The 17,591-nt window shown below is 52.2% G+C and overlaps 2 protein-coding genes across 3 annotated transcripts in view; one reads left to right on the top strand and one right to left on the bottom strand.

Annotated features, from left to right (window-relative positions):
• Positions 1 to 7,279, bottom strand: part of AFMID (arylformamidase) — a 19,901-nt gene extending 12,622 nt beyond the window's left edge. The window contains exons 1-3 of the mRNA XM_023211669.3: positions 7,138 to 7,279; positions 6,546 to 6,669; positions 3,784 to 3,874 (exon numbers count right to left, since the gene is read on the bottom strand). Of these exons, the coding sequence (XP_023067437.2) occupies positions 3,784 to 3,874; positions 6,546 to 6,669; positions 7,138 to 7,142 (220 nt within the window). The 5' untranslated portion in view covers positions 7,143 to 7,279. The remainder of the gene's footprint in view (positions 1 to 3,783; positions 3,875 to 6,545; positions 6,670 to 7,137) is intronic.
• On the top strand, positions 6,643 to 17,591 carry TK1 (thymidine kinase 1). 2 transcript variants are annotated; one of them, XM_023211670.3, is made up of 7 exons: positions 6,714 to 7,044; positions 7,155 to 7,186; positions 8,755 to 8,865; positions 11,232 to 11,325; positions 16,079 to 16,168; positions 16,529 to 16,648; positions 16,745 to 17,591. In XM_023211670.3, exons 1-7 carry the CDS (start codon positions 6,979 to 6,981, stop codon positions 16,934 to 16,936), a joined length of 705 nt encoding a protein of 234 aa, XP_023067438.1. In that variant the 5' UTR covers positions 6,714 to 6,978; the 3' UTR covers positions 16,937 to 17,591. The 2 variants fall into 2 exon arrangements, with proteins under 2 accessions (XP_026311665.1, XP_023067438.1); XM_026455880.2 differs by having other exon boundaries at positions 6,643 to 7,044; positions 16,529 to 17,591.

The following is a 17,591-nucleotide window of genomic DNA, read 5'->3' as shown; positions in this document are numbered from 1 at the left end:
AAAAAAAAAAAAAAAAAAAAAAAAGAAACTGTCCCCTTTAAACACTCACTCCCCATTCCTCCCTCCCCTTGCCCCTAGCAACCACCATTCCATTTCTTGTCTTTATTAATTTGACTTCTCTAGGGACCTCATTTAAATGAAATCATACAGAATTTAACTTTTGTATCTGGATAAAAAATATATACAGCATTTTGCTGACTGTAAAATGTGTTTTTTTGGGCTGGGCGCGGTGGCTCACACCTGTAATCCCAGCATTTTGGGAGGCCGAGGCAGGTGGATCACCTGAGGTCAGGAGTTCGAGACCAGCCTGACCAACATGAAGAAACCCCGTCTCTACTAAAAATAAAAAATTAGCTGGGCATGGTGGCATGTGCCTGTAATCCCAGCTACTCTGGAGGCTGAGGCAGGAGAATCGCTTGAACCCGGGAGGCGGAGGTTACGGTGAGCCGAGTTTGTACCACTGCACTCCAGCCTGGGCAACAAGAGCGAAACTCCATCTTAAAAAAAAAAGTATTTTTAATAAAGGTCACAGTAAAACTAATTTAAAAGCTAGTGGTAAAGGAAGTGGTTCTTAAACCCCTCTCTGCCAGCCTACTGCACCCTGACCATACTCACACAGCGGTTAGACTTTTTTCTCCCTGAGCCCAGACGACAGAGGCCAGGCCTTGACGGGGATGAGGCTGTCTACCCATTACAAGTGAACAATCCTTATTGCAAGTTAATAGGCTGGCATTGTAAGGACGAATGCAAATCAAAAATGAGAAAAAAACATAATTCCCCCTGGTGCAAAGAAGGAAAAGTGTGGCCAGACATGGTGGCTCACACCTATAATCCTAGCACTTTGGGAGGCGGGCAGATCACTTGAGGCCAGGAGTCCCAGACCAGCCTGGCCAACATGGTGAAACCCCATCTCTACTAAAAATACAAAATTAGCTGGCGTGGTGGCACGCGCCTGTAATTCCAGCTACTCAGGAGGCTTGAGACACAAGAATGTGAGACACAAGAATGGCTTGAACCCAGGAGGCAGAGGTTGCAATGAGCCAAAATCACGCCACTGCACTCCAGCCTGGGTGAGAGAGCAAAGCCTTGTCTCAAAGAAAAAACAAACAAAAAACCCAATACATAAAGAAATATGCAGCCTTGAACTCCTAGGCAGCAGTCATCCTCCCACCTCAGCCTCTCAAGTAGGTGGAAGTACAGGTGCACACTACCGCACCCTGCTAATTTAAAAAAAAATTTTTTTTTTTTTGAGATGGAGTCTCGCTCTGTCGCCCAGGCTGGAGTGTAGTGGCGCCATCTCAGCTCACTGCAAGTTCCGCCTCCTGGGTTCAAGACATTCTCCTGCCTCAGCCTCCTGAGTAGCTGGGACTACAGGCGCCCGAACTACACCTGGCTAATTTCGTGTATTTTTAGTAGAGACGGGGTTTCATCGTGTTAGCCAGGATGGTCTCGATCTCCTGACCTCGTGATCCGCCCACCTCGGCCCCCCAAAGTACTGGGATTACAGGTACAAGCAGCCACTCCCAGCATTTAAATTTTTTGTAGAGGCCGGTTCTTGCTATGTTGCCCAGGCTGGTCTCAAACTCCTGGCCTCAAAGGATCCTCGTGCCTTGACCTCCCACAGTACTGGTATTATAGGCATGTGTGACAGTTCCTGGTCTCTCTCTCTCTTTTTTTTTTTGAGAAACGGAGTCTTGCTGTGTCGCCCAGGCTGGAGTGCGGTGGCGTGATCTCGACTCACTGCAAGCTCCGCCTCCCAGGTTCACGCCATTCTCCTGCCTCAGCCTCCTGAGTAGCTGGGACCACAGGCGCCCGCTGCCACGCCCGGCTAATTTTTTTGTATTTTTAGTAGAGATGGGGTTTCACCGTGGTCTTGATCTCCTGACCTCATCATCCACCCGCCTCGGCCTCCCAAAGTGCTGGGATTACAGGCATGAGCCACCACGCCCGGCTCTCTCTTTTTTTTAAATCTTTTCCTTTTATTTTTCTTTCAATGATATGACCTGAAGGTTTAATAGTGCGTGCTTTTTATGTCTGACTTCCTTTCTCATTAGGGTCAGCTCTTTATCACTCAAGACAATTAAGACTGGCAAAAAGGTTTGCTTACAGCACTTGCATGTTTCACCACACTCATATATTTATCGAGGAAATAGAGATGAATTTGGAACAGAGCTGGGCACAGCAAGGAACCATGAAGAGCCTAGGAAACAGTACCACCCCAATCTATTGAGACAGAAGGATGGTGGAACGTGCTGGAATACACTTCTAACAAGTCTGTTCTTCCTCCTGGGTTCTCTCTGTTTAGAAAACCACCAAGCCCAGGAGCCCAGGCATCTGCCTCTGAAAGGCTGTGTTGGGCCTGCTGCAACAGAGCCAATTTGCCAGGCATGGCTGGCTGCTTCCTCACCCACACTTCCTCCTTGGGGCCTGCTCCCCATCCCAGCACAGATGCATTCCCAGGTGTTCAAATCGTGGTACAGCACTTTGCAGATACAGGGTAGAGACAGAAATGGACCTTAAGACTTCACTAGTTTACAGGTTCCCAAGTCCAGATTTCTTTAAAGAAAGAAAAGGTGAAAGGCCAGGCACGGTGGCTCACACATGTAATCCCAGCTCTTTGGGAGGCCAAGGCAGGCAGATGACCTGAGGTCGGGAGTTTGAGACCAGCCTGACCAACATGGTGAAACCCCGTCTCTACTAAAAATACAAAATTAGCCAGGCTTGGTGGCACAGGCCTGTAATCCCAGCTACTTGGGAGGCTGAGGCAGGAGAATTGCTTGAACCCAGGAGGTGGAGGTTGCGGTGAGTGGAGATTGCACCTTAGGACTCCAGCGTGGGCAGCAAGAGGAGAACTCTGTCTCAAATAAAAAAAAAGTCCAGGCATGGTGGCTCACGCCTGTAATCCCAGCACTTTGGGAGGGCGAGGTGGCCAGATCATGAGGTCAAGAGCTGGAGACCATCCTGGCCAACGTGGTGAAACCCCGTCTCTACTAAAAACACAAAAATTAGCTGGGCGTGGTGGGGCGCGCCTGTAGTCCCAGCTACTCAGGAGGTTGAGGAAGGAGAATCGTTTGAACCTGGGAAGCAGAGGTTGCAGTGAGCTGAGATCACGCCACTGCACTCCAGCCTGGGCAAACAGAGCAAGACTCAGTCACCATTGCTTTTTTTTTTTTGAGACAGGGTCTCACTCTTGTTACCCAGGCTGGCGTGCAGTGATGCAATCTCAGCTCACTGCAACCTCTGCCTCCCAGGTTCAAGCAATTCTCATGCCTCAGGTTCCTGAGTAGCTGGAATTACAGGTGTCCAACTAATTCTTATATTTTTTTGTAGAGATGGGGCTTTGCCATATTGGCCAGGCTGGTCTCGAACTCCTGGCCTCAAGTGATCCACCTGCCTTGGCCTCCCAAAGTATTGCTTTCTATGAATAGTGACTGCATTCCACATCCAGCTACAGAGGAACGTTCCTCTGTTCACTTCACCTCCCTATGGCAACCACAGCCCCCAGCCTTACGGGCCTAGGCATGGTTGGCTGAGCAGGAAAGGCCAGGCATGGTGGACTGAGCCATGGACCTCCCCTGGACCTCTCCTGCCTCCAACAGCCCCTGCAGCAAGGGGTCCTGGGTACCTGCCCCTGAGCAGAGAGGTTTATAAAGTGCCCGGTGTTTGGGAAATGCCCCTCGAGACCCAGGTGGTGTGGCGCAGCACCCCCAACCCCCAGCATTCTGAACCACTGCCACATGCTAAAGGCCACCCAATGCAGTCACGGAGAGGTCACACCAGTACCTTCGATTCCTATCTGTGAGTAGGTCCTCAAGGCTTCCTCTGCTCGCAGTCGGACACCCCATTGGCTGGGACAGTACTGATTCTCCAGCTCCTGCAGGACACAAACATGAGGTTCTGTAAGACTTTCCCTCTCAACAGAGTGTGCCCCTCCCCCTTGCCCATGCCCGGCTGTTCCTCTCTGCCTTAGAAGCCCCCTCCCCAGTATTCCAGGGTCTCCAGGATGCCCTTGGATCCATGGTCTAGAGGTATACCAGCGACCGCTGTGCCTTTAGCCAGCTGGCAGCCTTAAGGGGATATGAGGTCCCTCAAACGAATCCAGTTAATGCCATCATGGGCACCACTCCCACAGCAGTTATGACCACGGGAGGCCAGGTGGCCCGATGGTTCACACCTGTAATCCCAGCACTTTGGGAGACCGAGGTGGGTGGATCACCTGAAGTCAGGAGTTTGAGACCAGCCTAGCCAACATGGCTAGGCCAAACGGCAAAACGCCATCTCTACTGAAAATACAAAAATTAGCTGAGCCCGCTGGCGGGCGCTTGTTATCTCAGCTACTCGGGAGGCTGAGGCAGGAGATTCGATGGAACCCGGGAGGCGGAAGTTGCAGTGAATGAGCTAAGATCCCACTATTGCACTCTAGCCCAGGTAACAACAGCGAGACTCCATGTCAAAAAAAAAAAAAAAAGTAACAAGGAGCCAGATTTTGAAGAAAGGGCTCAAAGCCATCATGAGAAATGGGAAGTCAGGGTGGCCTCACGGAAAGGCCTGAGGTCAAATGCCATCTGACCTCCCTCATTTACTTACTGTTTTATCCTGAACAAGTTACTTAGTCTCTGGGATTCAGTTCCCTTACTGGTAGAAGGCATCTATCCAGGCTGGACACGGTGGCTCACACCTGTAATCCCAGCACTTTGTGAGGCCGAGGCGGGTGGATCACTTGAGGCCAGGAGTTCAAGACCAGTCTGTCCAACATGGCAAAACCCCGTCTCTATTAAAAATACAAAAATTGGGCCGGGCGCGGTGGCTCACGCCTGTAATCCCAGCACTTTGGGAGGCCGAGGCGGGCAGATCACAAGGTCAGGAGATCGAGACCATCCTGGCTAACATGCTGAAACCCCGTCTCTACTAAAATTACAAAAAAAATTAGCCAGGCGTGGTGGCAGGTGCCTGTAATCCCAGCTACTCAGGAGGCTAAGGTGGGAGAATGGCGTGAACCTGGGAGGCAGAGTTTGCAGTGAGCTGAGATTGCGCCACTGCACTCCAGCCTGGGTAACAGAGCGAGACTCCGTCTCAAAAAAAAAAAAAAAAAATTAACTGGGTGCAGTGGCTTACGCCTGTAATCCTAGCACTTTGGGAGGCCGACGCGGGTGGATCACAAGGTCAGGTGATCGAGACCATCCTGGCTAACACAGTTAAACCCCCATCTCTACTAAAAATACAAAAAAAAAAAAATCGCCGGGTGCGATTGAGGGTGCCTGTAGTCCCAGCTACTCGGGAGGCTGAGGCAGGAGAATCGCTCGAACTCAGGGGGTGGATGTTGCAGTGAGCCGAGATTGCACCACAGCACTCCAGCCTGGGCAACAGAGCGAGACTCTGTCTCAAAAAAAAAAAAACAAACAAAAAAACAAAAATTAGTCAGGCATGTAGTACCAGCAACAGTGCACCTGTAATCCCAGCTACTCAGGTGGCTGAGGCAGGAGAATCCCTTGAACACGAGAGGTAGAGGTTGCAGTGAGCCAAGATCATGCCACTGCACTCCAGCCTGGGTGACAAAACCAGACTGTGTTTAAAAAAAAAAAAAAAAAATAGAAGGCATCTATCCAAATCCCAAGGTTGAAAGAGATAAGGCATGTGAGTGAAATAAGTGAAATAAAGCGAGTCACTCAATGTAGGTTGTCTCTTCCTCCCAGTGAAGGGGCTCTTGTAAGAGATCCTTGGATCTGTCCAATCAGTACCTGGAAAGGTTATCCTGTAGGATCCTTACAGCCATACATGGCACACTCTGTGATCACTACCACCATCTTCGTTGCTGTTATTTATGATCATGATTATATAATGGTTTTGTTTTTTGAGCCACCGCACGCGGCCTGTATGTTTCTAACCTTCACAACAACCCCAATGTAAATACCAGCTGTTTTGAATCCTTCAGCCTGTGCCACATAAGCAGAGACCCAAAAACATTGTGTAACCTCAGTTCAAGGTCCAGAACTTTGGCCCCTAACCTCCTGCGGGTCTATGGATTTTTTTTTTTTTTTTTTGAGACGAAGTCTTGGTTTATCACCCAGACTTCCAGGCTGGAGTGCAATAGCATGATCTCGGCTCACTGCAACCTCCACCTCCTGGGTTCAAGTGATTCTCCTGTCTCAGCCTCCCCAGTAGCTGGGATTATAGACATACATCACCACGCCTGGCTAATTTTTGTATTTTTAATATAGAGGGGCTTTCACCATGTTGGCCAGGCTGGTCTTGAATTCCTGACCTCAAAGTGCTGGGATTACAGGTTTGAGCTACCACGCCCGGCAGGGCCTACGGATATTAGCATAGCCAGGACTTCAATTTTCTCTATTCTGAAAGTCAGGCTAACAAAGGAGAAGGTAAAATGCACCACGGTGCTCAAGCACTGGGGGCCTAGCACACACCAGGCGCCCAGCATGCCCACAGGAGTGATCTGCACCGCTTCTAAGCTTCCTTCTTAGAACTCCAATCTAATCAATGAGCTAACTCCGCCCCAGCCCCTCAGTCCCTCCCTGCAATCCGTCTACCTCTGCAGACATCTTCTTCCAAGGAACCTCGCCTGGGAGACCCACATCTGAGATAGCCATCGCGGTGTCTACAGCCGACGTGCGTGTCACTCCTTTATACTGCCAGAGCCCGGCCTGGCTTGGCCTTTAAATTTAGTGGGCGGAGAGAGGCGGGGCTCAGGCCAGGCCACATCCCGATCAGCCACGTCCATCCCCCTGATTACTGGGCCCTCCCAGTCCCTGGGCGCACTTCCCGGATCTCTCCCACGAGGGGGCGGGCTGTGGTCAAATCTCCCGCCAGGTCGGCGGCCGGGCGCTGATTGGCCCCAGGGCAGCGGGACCGACTCGTGATTGGCCAGCACGCCGTGGTTTAAAGCGGGTGCCGCGGGAACCAGGGGCTTACTGCGGGACCGCGGTGGAGAACCCTAGGATCCGTGAACTTCCCGGAGGCGCCATGAGTTGCATTAACCTGCCCACCGTGCTGCCCAGCTCCCCCAGCAAGACCCGGGGGCAGATCCAGGTGCGGGGGTCAGCCCTGTGCGTGACTGGGGATGAGGGGGTCGTGGTGATAGCCTGTGCCCCGGCATCCGCGCAGGGCGGGTCCCCAAATGACCTCATCCTCTCTCCTAGGTGATTCTCGGGCCGATGTTCTCAGGAAAAAGGTAATGGCTTCGCGGGGCTGGGGTGGATCTCCTTCTTCTTCTCCGGGGACCCCTGTCCCTTCCCTTCCCCTAGAAGGACCAGCACAGCTTCCCACAGCTCCCGCCCGGGATTCTCCTCCTCCCTTGAATTCGGTCCAGGAGGAAGTCTCCGCCCCGTCTGCCCCGGCCAAGCCCCTCCTCCTGTGTGGACGCCACTCCCTCCTGGAGCTGGTCACAGCTGGTTACAGCTTAGCACTCCTCCCCACCAAGTCCTCTGAGAAGGTGGCAACCAGTTGTGTCCACTGTGGGCCTGGCCTTTTTGTACACCCCTATTCAATGTGGCTGTTTCCTTATAAGGCCAAGGAAACGCAGTCGCTTTCTGCACCAAGGAGTCTGAAGCTGTGGAGCCTCTGCTCTCCTGAGGTGACAGAACCATTCTCTGACCCAGGTGGGGCTAGTGAGTGAGTTTCCTGAGTAAACTACCCACCCACCATTCTTTTTGTTTTGTTTTGTTCTTGTAGAGATAGGATCTTGCTTTGTTGCCCAGGCTGGTCTCGAACTCCTGGGTTCAAGCAGTTCTCTCACCTCAGCCTCCCAAGTAGCTGGGACTCCAGGCGTGCACCCCCCACCCACCTAATTTTATTTTATTTTTGTAGAGCTGGGGTCTTGCTATGTTGCCCAAGCCGGTCTTGAACTCCTGGTCTCAAGCGATCCTCCTGCTTCGGCCTCCCAAAGTGCTGGGATTACAGACGTTAGCCACCATGCCCTGCCCCAACATTATTTTATGGCCCTGGGGATCACTTCAGCTCAAACTCCTTGCTCAGGATGATGAGGCTCAGATTTGGACTTCTTGGACGCAGAAGCAAGTGCTTTTGACACTGCACACAAAAGTTTTCTGAAATTAATTTAGAGAAGCTGTATGCCGGGCGCGGTGGCCCACGCCTTTAATCCCAGCACTTTGGATTGCTGATGTGCGTTGATCACTTGAGGTTAGGAGTTTGAGACCACCCTGGTCAATATGGTGAAACCACGTCTCTACTGAAAAAAAATACAAAATTTATCTGGGCGTTGTGGGAGGCTCCTGTAATCCCAGCTACTCGGGAGGTTGAGGCAGGAGAATCTCTTGAACCCGGAAGGCAGGGGTTGCAGTGAGCTGAGATCGCACTACTGCACTCTAACCTAGGCAACATAGTGAGACTCCATCTCAAAAAAAAGAAAGAAAAGAAAAAAGAAAAGCTCTGAACTCTGGGAACAACTCTGGAACGAGGTTACTTTGGAATGCAGTCGCAGGTCCCCCTCTACATGTAGCCTTTGCCTCTGCCTTCCCCACTACATCCTGGAGGTTACTCCTCCCACACTTCCTGGGACCACCTGAGTACCATTCCTGGACCTCTTCCCCATAGAGAATTCTGACTTCCAACCCTTTTTGTAGGGATATTATACCCTGCCTGCTCTGCCCTGCTCTTTTCCGGCTGTGGTGGGCTCAGTCTGCATAACACTAGGGGCAATGAGGAGCCAGGCTTAGTGGGGAGGGTTCTCCTCCCACTCCTCCCGCTGTGGACCTCACCTGACCCGCTCTCCTCTTGCAGCACAGAGTTGATGAGACGTGTCCGTCGCTTCCAGATTGCTCAATACAAGTGCCTGGTGATCAAGTATGCCAAAGACACTCGCTACAGCAGCAGCTTCTGCACACATGACCGGTCAGTCCCTGCCCCTTGCAGTCCTGTACAGTGGAAAATCACAAGGCATAGGACACACTGTTAGAACTCTCTTTAGTGGGGATGGTTAATCAGGCTGACCCGGCATTGAACGATTCAAATCAGCACACTTTCCAAGGTGCTTGGCAAGGCAGCGCACACCCTCCATTCCCTGGGCTGGAGCCAGTGGTTCTCCACTGCGGGTGATTTTGCCCCCAGGGTCCATTTGACAATGTCTGAAGACGTTTCTAGTTGTTGCAACTGGAGAGGGGAGGGGATGCTACTGGGCTTTAATGTGTAGAGGTCAGGGACACTGCTGCTAAGGGTCCTGCGGTGCACAGGACGGCCCCCATGCAAGAATGAGCTGACCCCAAATGTCAGGAACCTGCCAACGTTCAGAAACTCTGCTGTAGGGATTCAGCTTCACACAGGCTGCAAACTGGTTTGGTTTGGCCTGCACACAGATTTTTGTTTAATTTTTTAGTTGTCCATTGTTGGCTGGGTCCTGGTCACCTGGCAGCCTTCACGCTGCCTCTTTTTATGTGTAGCTATTTGAGATCGCTGGGCATTTCCACCTGCAACCTCAGGTTGGGAGTTAAATTCACTTCCTTGGCAGCAGATGTGGGCCTGATGTTTCTGAGCCTGAGACGCTTTGCTTGGTCCTCTGGACTTGTCCACCTGGGCACCCAGTGGCAAAGCCATGCTGTGGCATTATAGAGCTTGCGGCCACACAGCCCTTGCTGGGAGCTGTATCCGAGAGTTGCTACAGCTGTGCAGAGAATGGATCCACCCGGCATGTGGCCTTCGGTGGGAGCTGAGGGGCTCCTGAAGCCAGACGGTGGTGGAGTGGAGGGTGCTTGGGGCTTGGAGTTGTGTGTGGGGATTTAACCATATTTCCTGGCCATGCTGTCTGATGTAGGTCATTTACTTTTCCAAATTTGCTTCCTCATTCCTAAGATGCGATGTCCACAGCACAGGGTGGTGTTACACCTGGCGGGGACAGGGAAAGCAGAGGAGCTCACTCCGTTCCAGCTGTTGGAAGTGCAGCTTCTGGAGTCAGTCAGATCCAGGATTAAATATGAGCTCTGCCTGTGTGTCACAAGTCATTTCTAACACGGGTCACAGAGGCCAAGGCTGGGCCTGCAGCATTGACAGCTCCAGAGAGGCTGCCCTTGCAGGGCCCACAGCTGGCCTCCCACTGCCCTCACTTTGTCTTTCTCTGTTTAGGGAGGGAAGAGGGAATTTAAAATGCACAAAATACTGTTTCACACGTTTTTTCTAGAACTCGAAGTAGGATTATAGCAAGGTAATAACGAAACAATAGTTGTCAAATGTTGTTTTTTTGTTTGTTCGTTGTTTGTTTTTGAGACAGGGTCTCTCTCTGTCACCCAGGCTGCAGTGGTTCAATCATAGCTTACTATTATGTGACCCCAAACCCTTGGGCTCAAGTGATCCTCCCACCTCAGCCCCCTGAGTAGGCGGGACTACAGGTGCACACCACCACACACAGCTGATTTTTAGATTTTTTGTCACATAGTATCTCGCTGGTCTCCACCCAGGCTGGTCTTGAACTCCTGAGTTCAAATGATCCTCCCGTCTTGGCCTCCCCGAAGTGCTAAGATTACAGGTATGAGCTGCTGTGTCTGGCCAGAATACAGGATTTTAAAAATTTATATTTTGTAACATAACTGATATAAAGACAAATATAACCCAGGCCCAGTTCTAGTTATTCATTCTTCTGAATTTTAAAAGGAAACTTGGCTGACCCCTAATGGTATCATGGGCCCTGGTAACTGATGAAGCTGGCCTTGTCTGCCGAACAGTGGAAGAGTTTTTAGTCTCATTGAGCTTTGTATTGGACATTACTAATTTCTAATCCAAAACATCAAGTGAAGTGGCTTGTATAAATAACTGGTTTTCCTCTGGGAGGCTAAGGCGGGTGGATCACTTAAAAGTTAGGAGTTTGAGACCAGCCTGGCCAACATGGTGAAACCCCATCTCTGCTAAAAATGCAAAAAGTAGCTGGGTGTCATGGTGTGTGCCTGTAGTCCCAGCTACTCTTGAGGCTGAGGTGGGAGAATTGCTTGAGCCCCTTGAGAATTGGGAGGTGGAGATTGCAGTGAGCCGAGATGGCGCCACTGCACTCCAGCCTGGGCGACAGAGCAAGACTTTGTCTCAAAAAAAAAATAAATAACTGGTTTGCTGAACGAGGGCCTTTCCCATAGGTGCTAACTTCTCAAAGCCCGGCTGGGTGAGCACTGAGCCTGCTTTGCAGGTAGCGGGTGGTCGCGACAGTGCCATTCCCTGGCCTCTGCATTCTGGCTTCTGGCCTCCCTGTCACTGCTCACGCTCTGGCTTTCTCTTCCCAGGAACACCATGGAGGCGCTGCCCGCCTGCCTGCTCCGAGACGCGGCCCAGGAGGCCCTGGGCGTGGCTGTCATAGGCATCGACGAGGGGCAGTTTGTAAGTCGGCTTGTCCTGGTATCACTCTTCCTGACAGCTCCCGCTCTGTCCTCCGTTTTCCGCCGCTCACTTGGAGGTTATCTGGTCTTTTAGTAAAATAACAAGGTTAAATAGCTACAACTAGTGTTGGAATACCCTCTGAAGGCCCCCTTCTAGTTTCCCTGTCATAGTCATGTAGAATTCATTTTACCTTTTTATTTTTTTGAGATGGAGTTTCACTCTTGTTGCCCAGGCTGGAGGGCAATGATGCCATCTCACTGCAAACTTCGCTTCCCGGGTTCAAGCAATTCTGTCTTGTCTCGGCCTCCCAAGTAGCTGCGATTACAGGCATGCGCCAGCACGCCCGGCTAATTTTATATTTTTAGTAGAGACGGGGTTTCTCCATGTTGGTCAAGCTGGTCTCAAACTCCCAACCTCAGGTGATCCGCCCCCCTCTCGGACTCCCAAAGCCCTGGGATTGCAGGTGTGACTTACGGCACCTGGCCATTTTACCTTTATAAAAAATATATATCTATTTACTGGCAAGATGCAGTGACTCACACCTGTAATCTCAGCCTTTGGGAGGCTAAGGAGGACAGATTGCTTGAGCTCAGGAGTTGGAGACTCACCTGGGCAACATAATAAAACTCCATCTCTACAAAAAAAAAAAAAATCGCCAGTCATAGCGGCGCACACCTGTGGTCCCTGCTACTCAGAAGGCTGAGGCAGAAGGATGGAGCCTGGGAGGTCGAGGCTACAGTGAGTAGTGATAGCGCCACTGCACTCCAGCCTGGGCGACAAGGCCAGACCCTGTCTCAAAAAAAAAAAAAAAGGGAGGTGGGGAGTAGTGTTTGGTTTGCCTCATGGTTCCTTTTGCTTGTTTCTTATACGTTTATTTTCTTGTTGTTGAAGTACATTTTTTAGTAGTTTTTGCAGCCAGGATGTATAGATGGGAAGCTGCCAGGCTTTGTATGGAAATCTTTCTTTTGTCCTCTAGTTTAAGCTGGGCAGCAAGGGATAGGTTGGTTTTGTGTAGTTTTGTTTTTGTTTTTTTTTTTTTGAGACAGAGTCTTACTCTGTCACCCAGGCTGGAGTGCAATGGCACGATCTCAGCTCACTGCAACCTCTGCCTCCCGGATTCAAGCGATTCTCCCACCTCAGCCTCCCAAGTAGCTGGGATTACAGGCACCCACCAGCGTGTGTGGCTAATTTTTGTAGAGGTGATGGTTCACCATGTTGGCCAGGCTGGTCTTGAACTCCTGACCTCAGGTGATCCACCTGCCTTGGCTTCCCAAAGTGTTGTGATTACAGGCGTGAGCCACCACCCCCAGCCTTTTTTATGAGATGGAGTGTCTTGCTCTGTTGCCCTGGTTGGAGTGTACTGACGTGATCTTAGCTCACAGCAATTTCCGCCTTCTGGGTTCAAGCAATTATCCTGCCTCAGCCTCCTGAGTAGCTGCAATCACAGGTGCGCACCACCATGCCCAGCTCATTTTTGTATTTTTAGTAGAGATGGGGTTTCACCCTGTTGGCCAGGCTGGTCTGGAACTCCTGACCTCAGGTGATCCACCTGCCTCGGCCTCCCAAATTGCTGGGATGACCGGCATGAGCCACCGCGCCCAGCCTTGATCTTGTTGCTTTGAAGAGTAGCAGCGCTGGTCGTTGTGTTTTTGCTCAGGGGAAGGCTGCCATCTCTCTAATGTTACCTCTGGTCGGGTATTCTGTCTGTTCTCTCTCAGCACAGTGAGTCTAGGTGAGAAAGTGAGCCCAGGCTGGGAACAGGGCTGTAGCTGTTCTCTTTTGTTGTCAAACTGTGGCCTCGGATTTTGCATCAGCTTTGGGGACATGGCCCTCTCAAAACAAGGCAGCTTCAGCTTTGGCGAGGCTCTCCCTCCTTCTGACCTGCCGCTGTGAGTGGTTCAATAGCTCTGTTCTCCTGGCTCCGTGTAAACCTTGTTGACAGCCTCTCAAGTAGCTGGGATTACAGGCATGTGTTGCCACGCCCACCTAATTTTTGTGTTTTTAGTAGAGATGGGATTTCACCATGTTGGCCAGGCTGGTCTCAAACTCCTGACCTCAGGTGATCTGCCCGCCTTGGCCTCCCAGAGTGCTGGGATTACAGGTGTGAGCTACTGCACCCGGCCAGAGTTTTATTTCACATGTACTGTTTATTTCCTGGGACTGCCATAGCACAGTACCACAGGCCGGGAAAGGGAGCAACAGAGACATCCTCTGGCAACTTCGGAGGCTGGAAGTCCAAGATCAAGGTGTTGGCAGGGCTGGTTCCTTTCTCAGGGCTGCAAGGGAGGGACTGTTCCCTTGCTTGTAGGTGGCGTCTTCTCCCTGTCTTCACGTTGTTCTCCTTCTGTGTGTGTCTGTGTCCAGGTTTCCCTTTTTATTTTTAAACTTTTTGTTTGTTTGTTTTTATTTTTTGAGACAGAGTATCACTCTGTCACCCAGACTAGAGTGCAATGGCACGATCTTGGCTCACTGCAGCCTTCACCTCCTGGGTTCAAGCAATTCTGCCTCAGCCTCCTGAGTAGCTAGGATTACAGGCATGCGCCCCCAGGCCCGCCTCATTTTTGTATTTTTAGTAGAGACGGGATTTAATCCTTGGCCAGGCTGGTCTCGAACTTCTGACCTCAGGTGATCTAGCCACCTTGGCCTCCCAAAGTGCTGGGATTACAGTTATGAGCCACTGTGATTTCCCTTTTTATAAGGATACTAGTCATTGGATTAGAACCTACCCCGATCACTCCACTTTGTAAGACCTTATCTCCAAATGAGGTCACATTCACAGATATTCTGGGTTAGGACATCAGCATATGAATTTGGTGGGGTGGGGGACACAATTCAAACCATAACGTCCCCTAAACACAAGGGACAAAACCACCAACAGCAACAGCATGACTGCCAGGGCCCACTTTGAAACGTCCCAGACAACTCAGATACCTCCATCTTTATCTCCAAGGCCCCTGGTTGCCCAGGGACCTCTGCTGGGGTTAGGGTTTAATGCTTACCTGGGAGAGGGGTGGCGTCTGCACTGGACGGGGGAGGAAGTGCCAGGTGGAGTGGGGGCTGAGGACCTTCCTCTGTCCTGAAACCCTGATGTGGGAGAGTCTGGGGTCTGCTTTCTACCCTTCTGTGGAGGGTTAAGGAGCAAGGTTCTCAACTCAGGAGGGTTCTTCCCGCTCGATTCCCACCCAGGGGACATTTCACAACAACTAGAAACAATTTTGTCACAACTGGGGGATGGGAGGCATGCTCCTGGCATCTATCTAATGGGTGGGGGCAAGGGACGCAGCTAACACCCTACGGTGCACAGGACACAGCGAGATCCAGCCTCAAATGGCAGCGATGGCAGCGTCAGCCCTCCAGGGGGCGAGCCCCTGGTGCAGGAGGTATGCTGGCCCACAGCTCCTTGCAGGCTGGGAGCTGCATTTTTGTGACATGTGATGAGTCCTCAGAGAAAAAGAGGGAATGAGTGCATGGCGGGGAGGGGCCCCGGCGTGCTGGAGTCTCTGGATTTCCTTCTCCAGAGGCCCCTGCAGTCAGCTGAGCACAATCAGTCATGCAGGGCTTCGCTTGGATCCAACTGGAATTTTTCAAGCCACCCTTAGTCCTTGCCTTGCTAAGCCCTCACGTCCCAATAACCTCGAACCTCAGTACCTGGCTGAGAAAGCCTGAGTGGCCCTGAGAGAGAGACCCTGCACCCAAGGACAAGGACATCCCCACTTCACCCAACGCAGAGGCCAGTCTGGACATATGAACTCAGCCAGCTGAGAGTGATTGATGAGAATCACCAAAGCACTTGCCAGAGTTTGAGCCTCTCCCTGGGCCAAAGTGAAGTTTGATTTACGCAGGAAATGTGCTCTGTGCAGGCCCGATACTTAGAAGGCTGTGCTGTGTCATCCTGCTCTGTAAATGGCCAGTAGGACCCCTGCCCCTTCTCAAAGCACATTACCTGTTTAAAAAGGGGGAGGCAAGAGCGCAAAATACCCACCTATTCACCAAAGAGCCTGTATATAACTTAGGGTCTTCCATCCTTAAACAACAGGACCTGGCTGGGTGCGGCGTCTCACGCCTGTAATCCCTGCACTTCGGGAAGCCGAGGAGGGTGGATCATGAGGTCAGGAGTTTGAGACCAAGCCTGACCAACATGGTGAAACCCCGTCTCTACTAAAAATACAAATATCAGCTGGGCATGGTAGCAGGCGCCTGTAATCCCAGCTACTCAGGAGGCAGAGGCAGGAGAATCGTTTGAACTCGGGAGGCGGAGAGGTTGCAGTGAGGAGAGATCACCACTGCACCCCAGCGCGGGGGACAGAGCAAGACTCCGTCTCAAAAAAAAAAAAAAAAAACAGAACCTTCCTTGCTCTTAGTGAAGAGGAAACATGTTCAGAGACGTTAATTCATTGCCAAGGTCACACAGATAATGGGTCCAACGAAGAGCAGTGTCCGAGCTCAAGGCAGCAGGCCTTTGGCCGCTGCAGCGTTAAACAGCACAGCTGGTGTGGAAGTCCGATGCTGAGTCCTGGGGACCTGGACTTGGAGCGGAAGCTGGCTGCAGAGGGAAAGGGCTGCGCAGTTGTGGATACGCCTGTCATCTGCTGGGAGGGCACACAGATGGACACAGTCCCCCGGGCTGTGGAGCCTCGTGGGAGAGTTGCTCCAGGCCAAAGGGCCGGCGTCAGATCTGGCAGCATCGTCGCTGGGGATCCAGGTTGCTGCTGCTGGGGTGGAAGCTCACGCTTTCTCCACCTGCCCTTTCCAGTTCCCTGACATCGTGGAGTTCTGCGAGGCCATGGCCAACGCTGGGAAGACTGTAATTGTGGCTGCACTGGATGGAACATTCCAGAGGAAGGTAAGGCGTCTGATCCAGGTCTGGAGCTGGGATCCAGGAGGGGAAGGGGCTTCTGGGTGGGTACACAGACACCAGCTCTGGGTGACCAGGGCTCAGCCACCACAGGGGTATGGCCGAGCTGCTCAGACCAGGCCTTGTCTGAGCCCAGGAACTCCGCGGTCTGTGCAAACTGGTTCCATCTGTCCGGCAGGTGCTTTGAATCAGCAGAGGGACAGAGCTGGGCATGGTGCTCTGGGGGTTGAGGGAAGGACTAAGATCAGAGAAAACTCCTGGCTTTAGTGCTTATGAATCAGAGGGTTTAAAAGAAAAACCCGCCTGGTGAGGTGGCTGAGCGCCTGCTGTCTTTCCATGGGAGCACAGCCATTCGGGACCATCCTCAACCTGGTGCCGCTGGCCGAGAGCGTGGTGAAGCTGACCGCGGTGTGCATGGAGTGCTTCCGGGAAGCCGCCTATACCAAGAGGCTCGGCACAGAGAAGGAGGTAGCTCCACCTGCCTTCCCTGCGGGCCGGCGGGGTGGGGGTGTGGCTCTGCCTCCTTCCTGTCCTGGCCCTTCACCTGTCCTCTGTCCCTGCCAGGTCGAGGTGATTGGGGGAGCAGACAAGTACCACTCTGTGTGTCGGCTCTGCTACTTCAAGAAGGCCTTAGGCCAGCCTGCTGGGCCGGACAACAAAGAGAACTGCCCAGTGCCAGGAAAGCCAGGGGAGGCCGTGGCTGCCAGGAAGCTCTTTGCCCCACAGCAGATTCTACAATGCAGCCCCACCAACTGAGAGGCCTGCAAGGGCCGCCCGCTCCCTTCCTGCCGCCGCTGCCTAGCGGACACTGCCCCACATGCTGCCTGCCCCACATGCTGCCACTCCAGGAGGAAGCTGGGAGGCGTGGAGGGTGACCACACCTTGGCCTTCTGGGAAGTCTTTGTGTGGCTGCCCCACCTGCCACATACTCCCTCCTGTCCTAGCCACTGGCCTGCTTAAAGCTTCCCTCTCGACTGCTGGGACGATCACCCAGGCTGGAGCTGGCCCCGCTTGATGGCCTGAGATCTGGCACACTCCCCCTCCTTTGGGTGAGGGACAGAGCCACACGCTGTTGACATAAGCCTGCTTCTTCCCCTCTGCGGCTTTCACTGCTGAGTTTCTGTTCTTCCTGGGAAGCCTGCACCAGCACCTTTGAGCCTTGGGCCACACTGAGGCTTAGGCCCTTCTTCCTGAGGATGGCCTGGACTCACGCCCTCTTGCTTCCTTTTGGGCTCAAAGCCCTTCCTACCTCTGGTGATGGTTTCCACAGGAATAACAGCATCTTTCACCAAGGTGGGTGGCACCAACCTTGCTGGGACTTGGATCCCAGGGGCTTACCTCTTCAAGTGGGGAGACAGGGCAGAGTCCATGCCTCTGCTGTAGTGTATCAAATTAACTAATTCAAAATTCA

Source organism: Piliocolobus tephrosceles, chromosome 16 (assembly GCF_002776525.5).
Source record: "Piliocolobus tephrosceles isolate RC106 chromosome 16, ASM277652v3, whole genome shotgun sequence".
NCBI lineage: Eukaryota > Metazoa > Chordata > Mammalia > Primates > Cercopithecidae > Piliocolobus > Piliocolobus tephrosceles.
The sequence above is the reverse complement of the archived record's forward strand: the minus strand, read 5'-3'. Positions and strand labels throughout refer to the sequence as shown.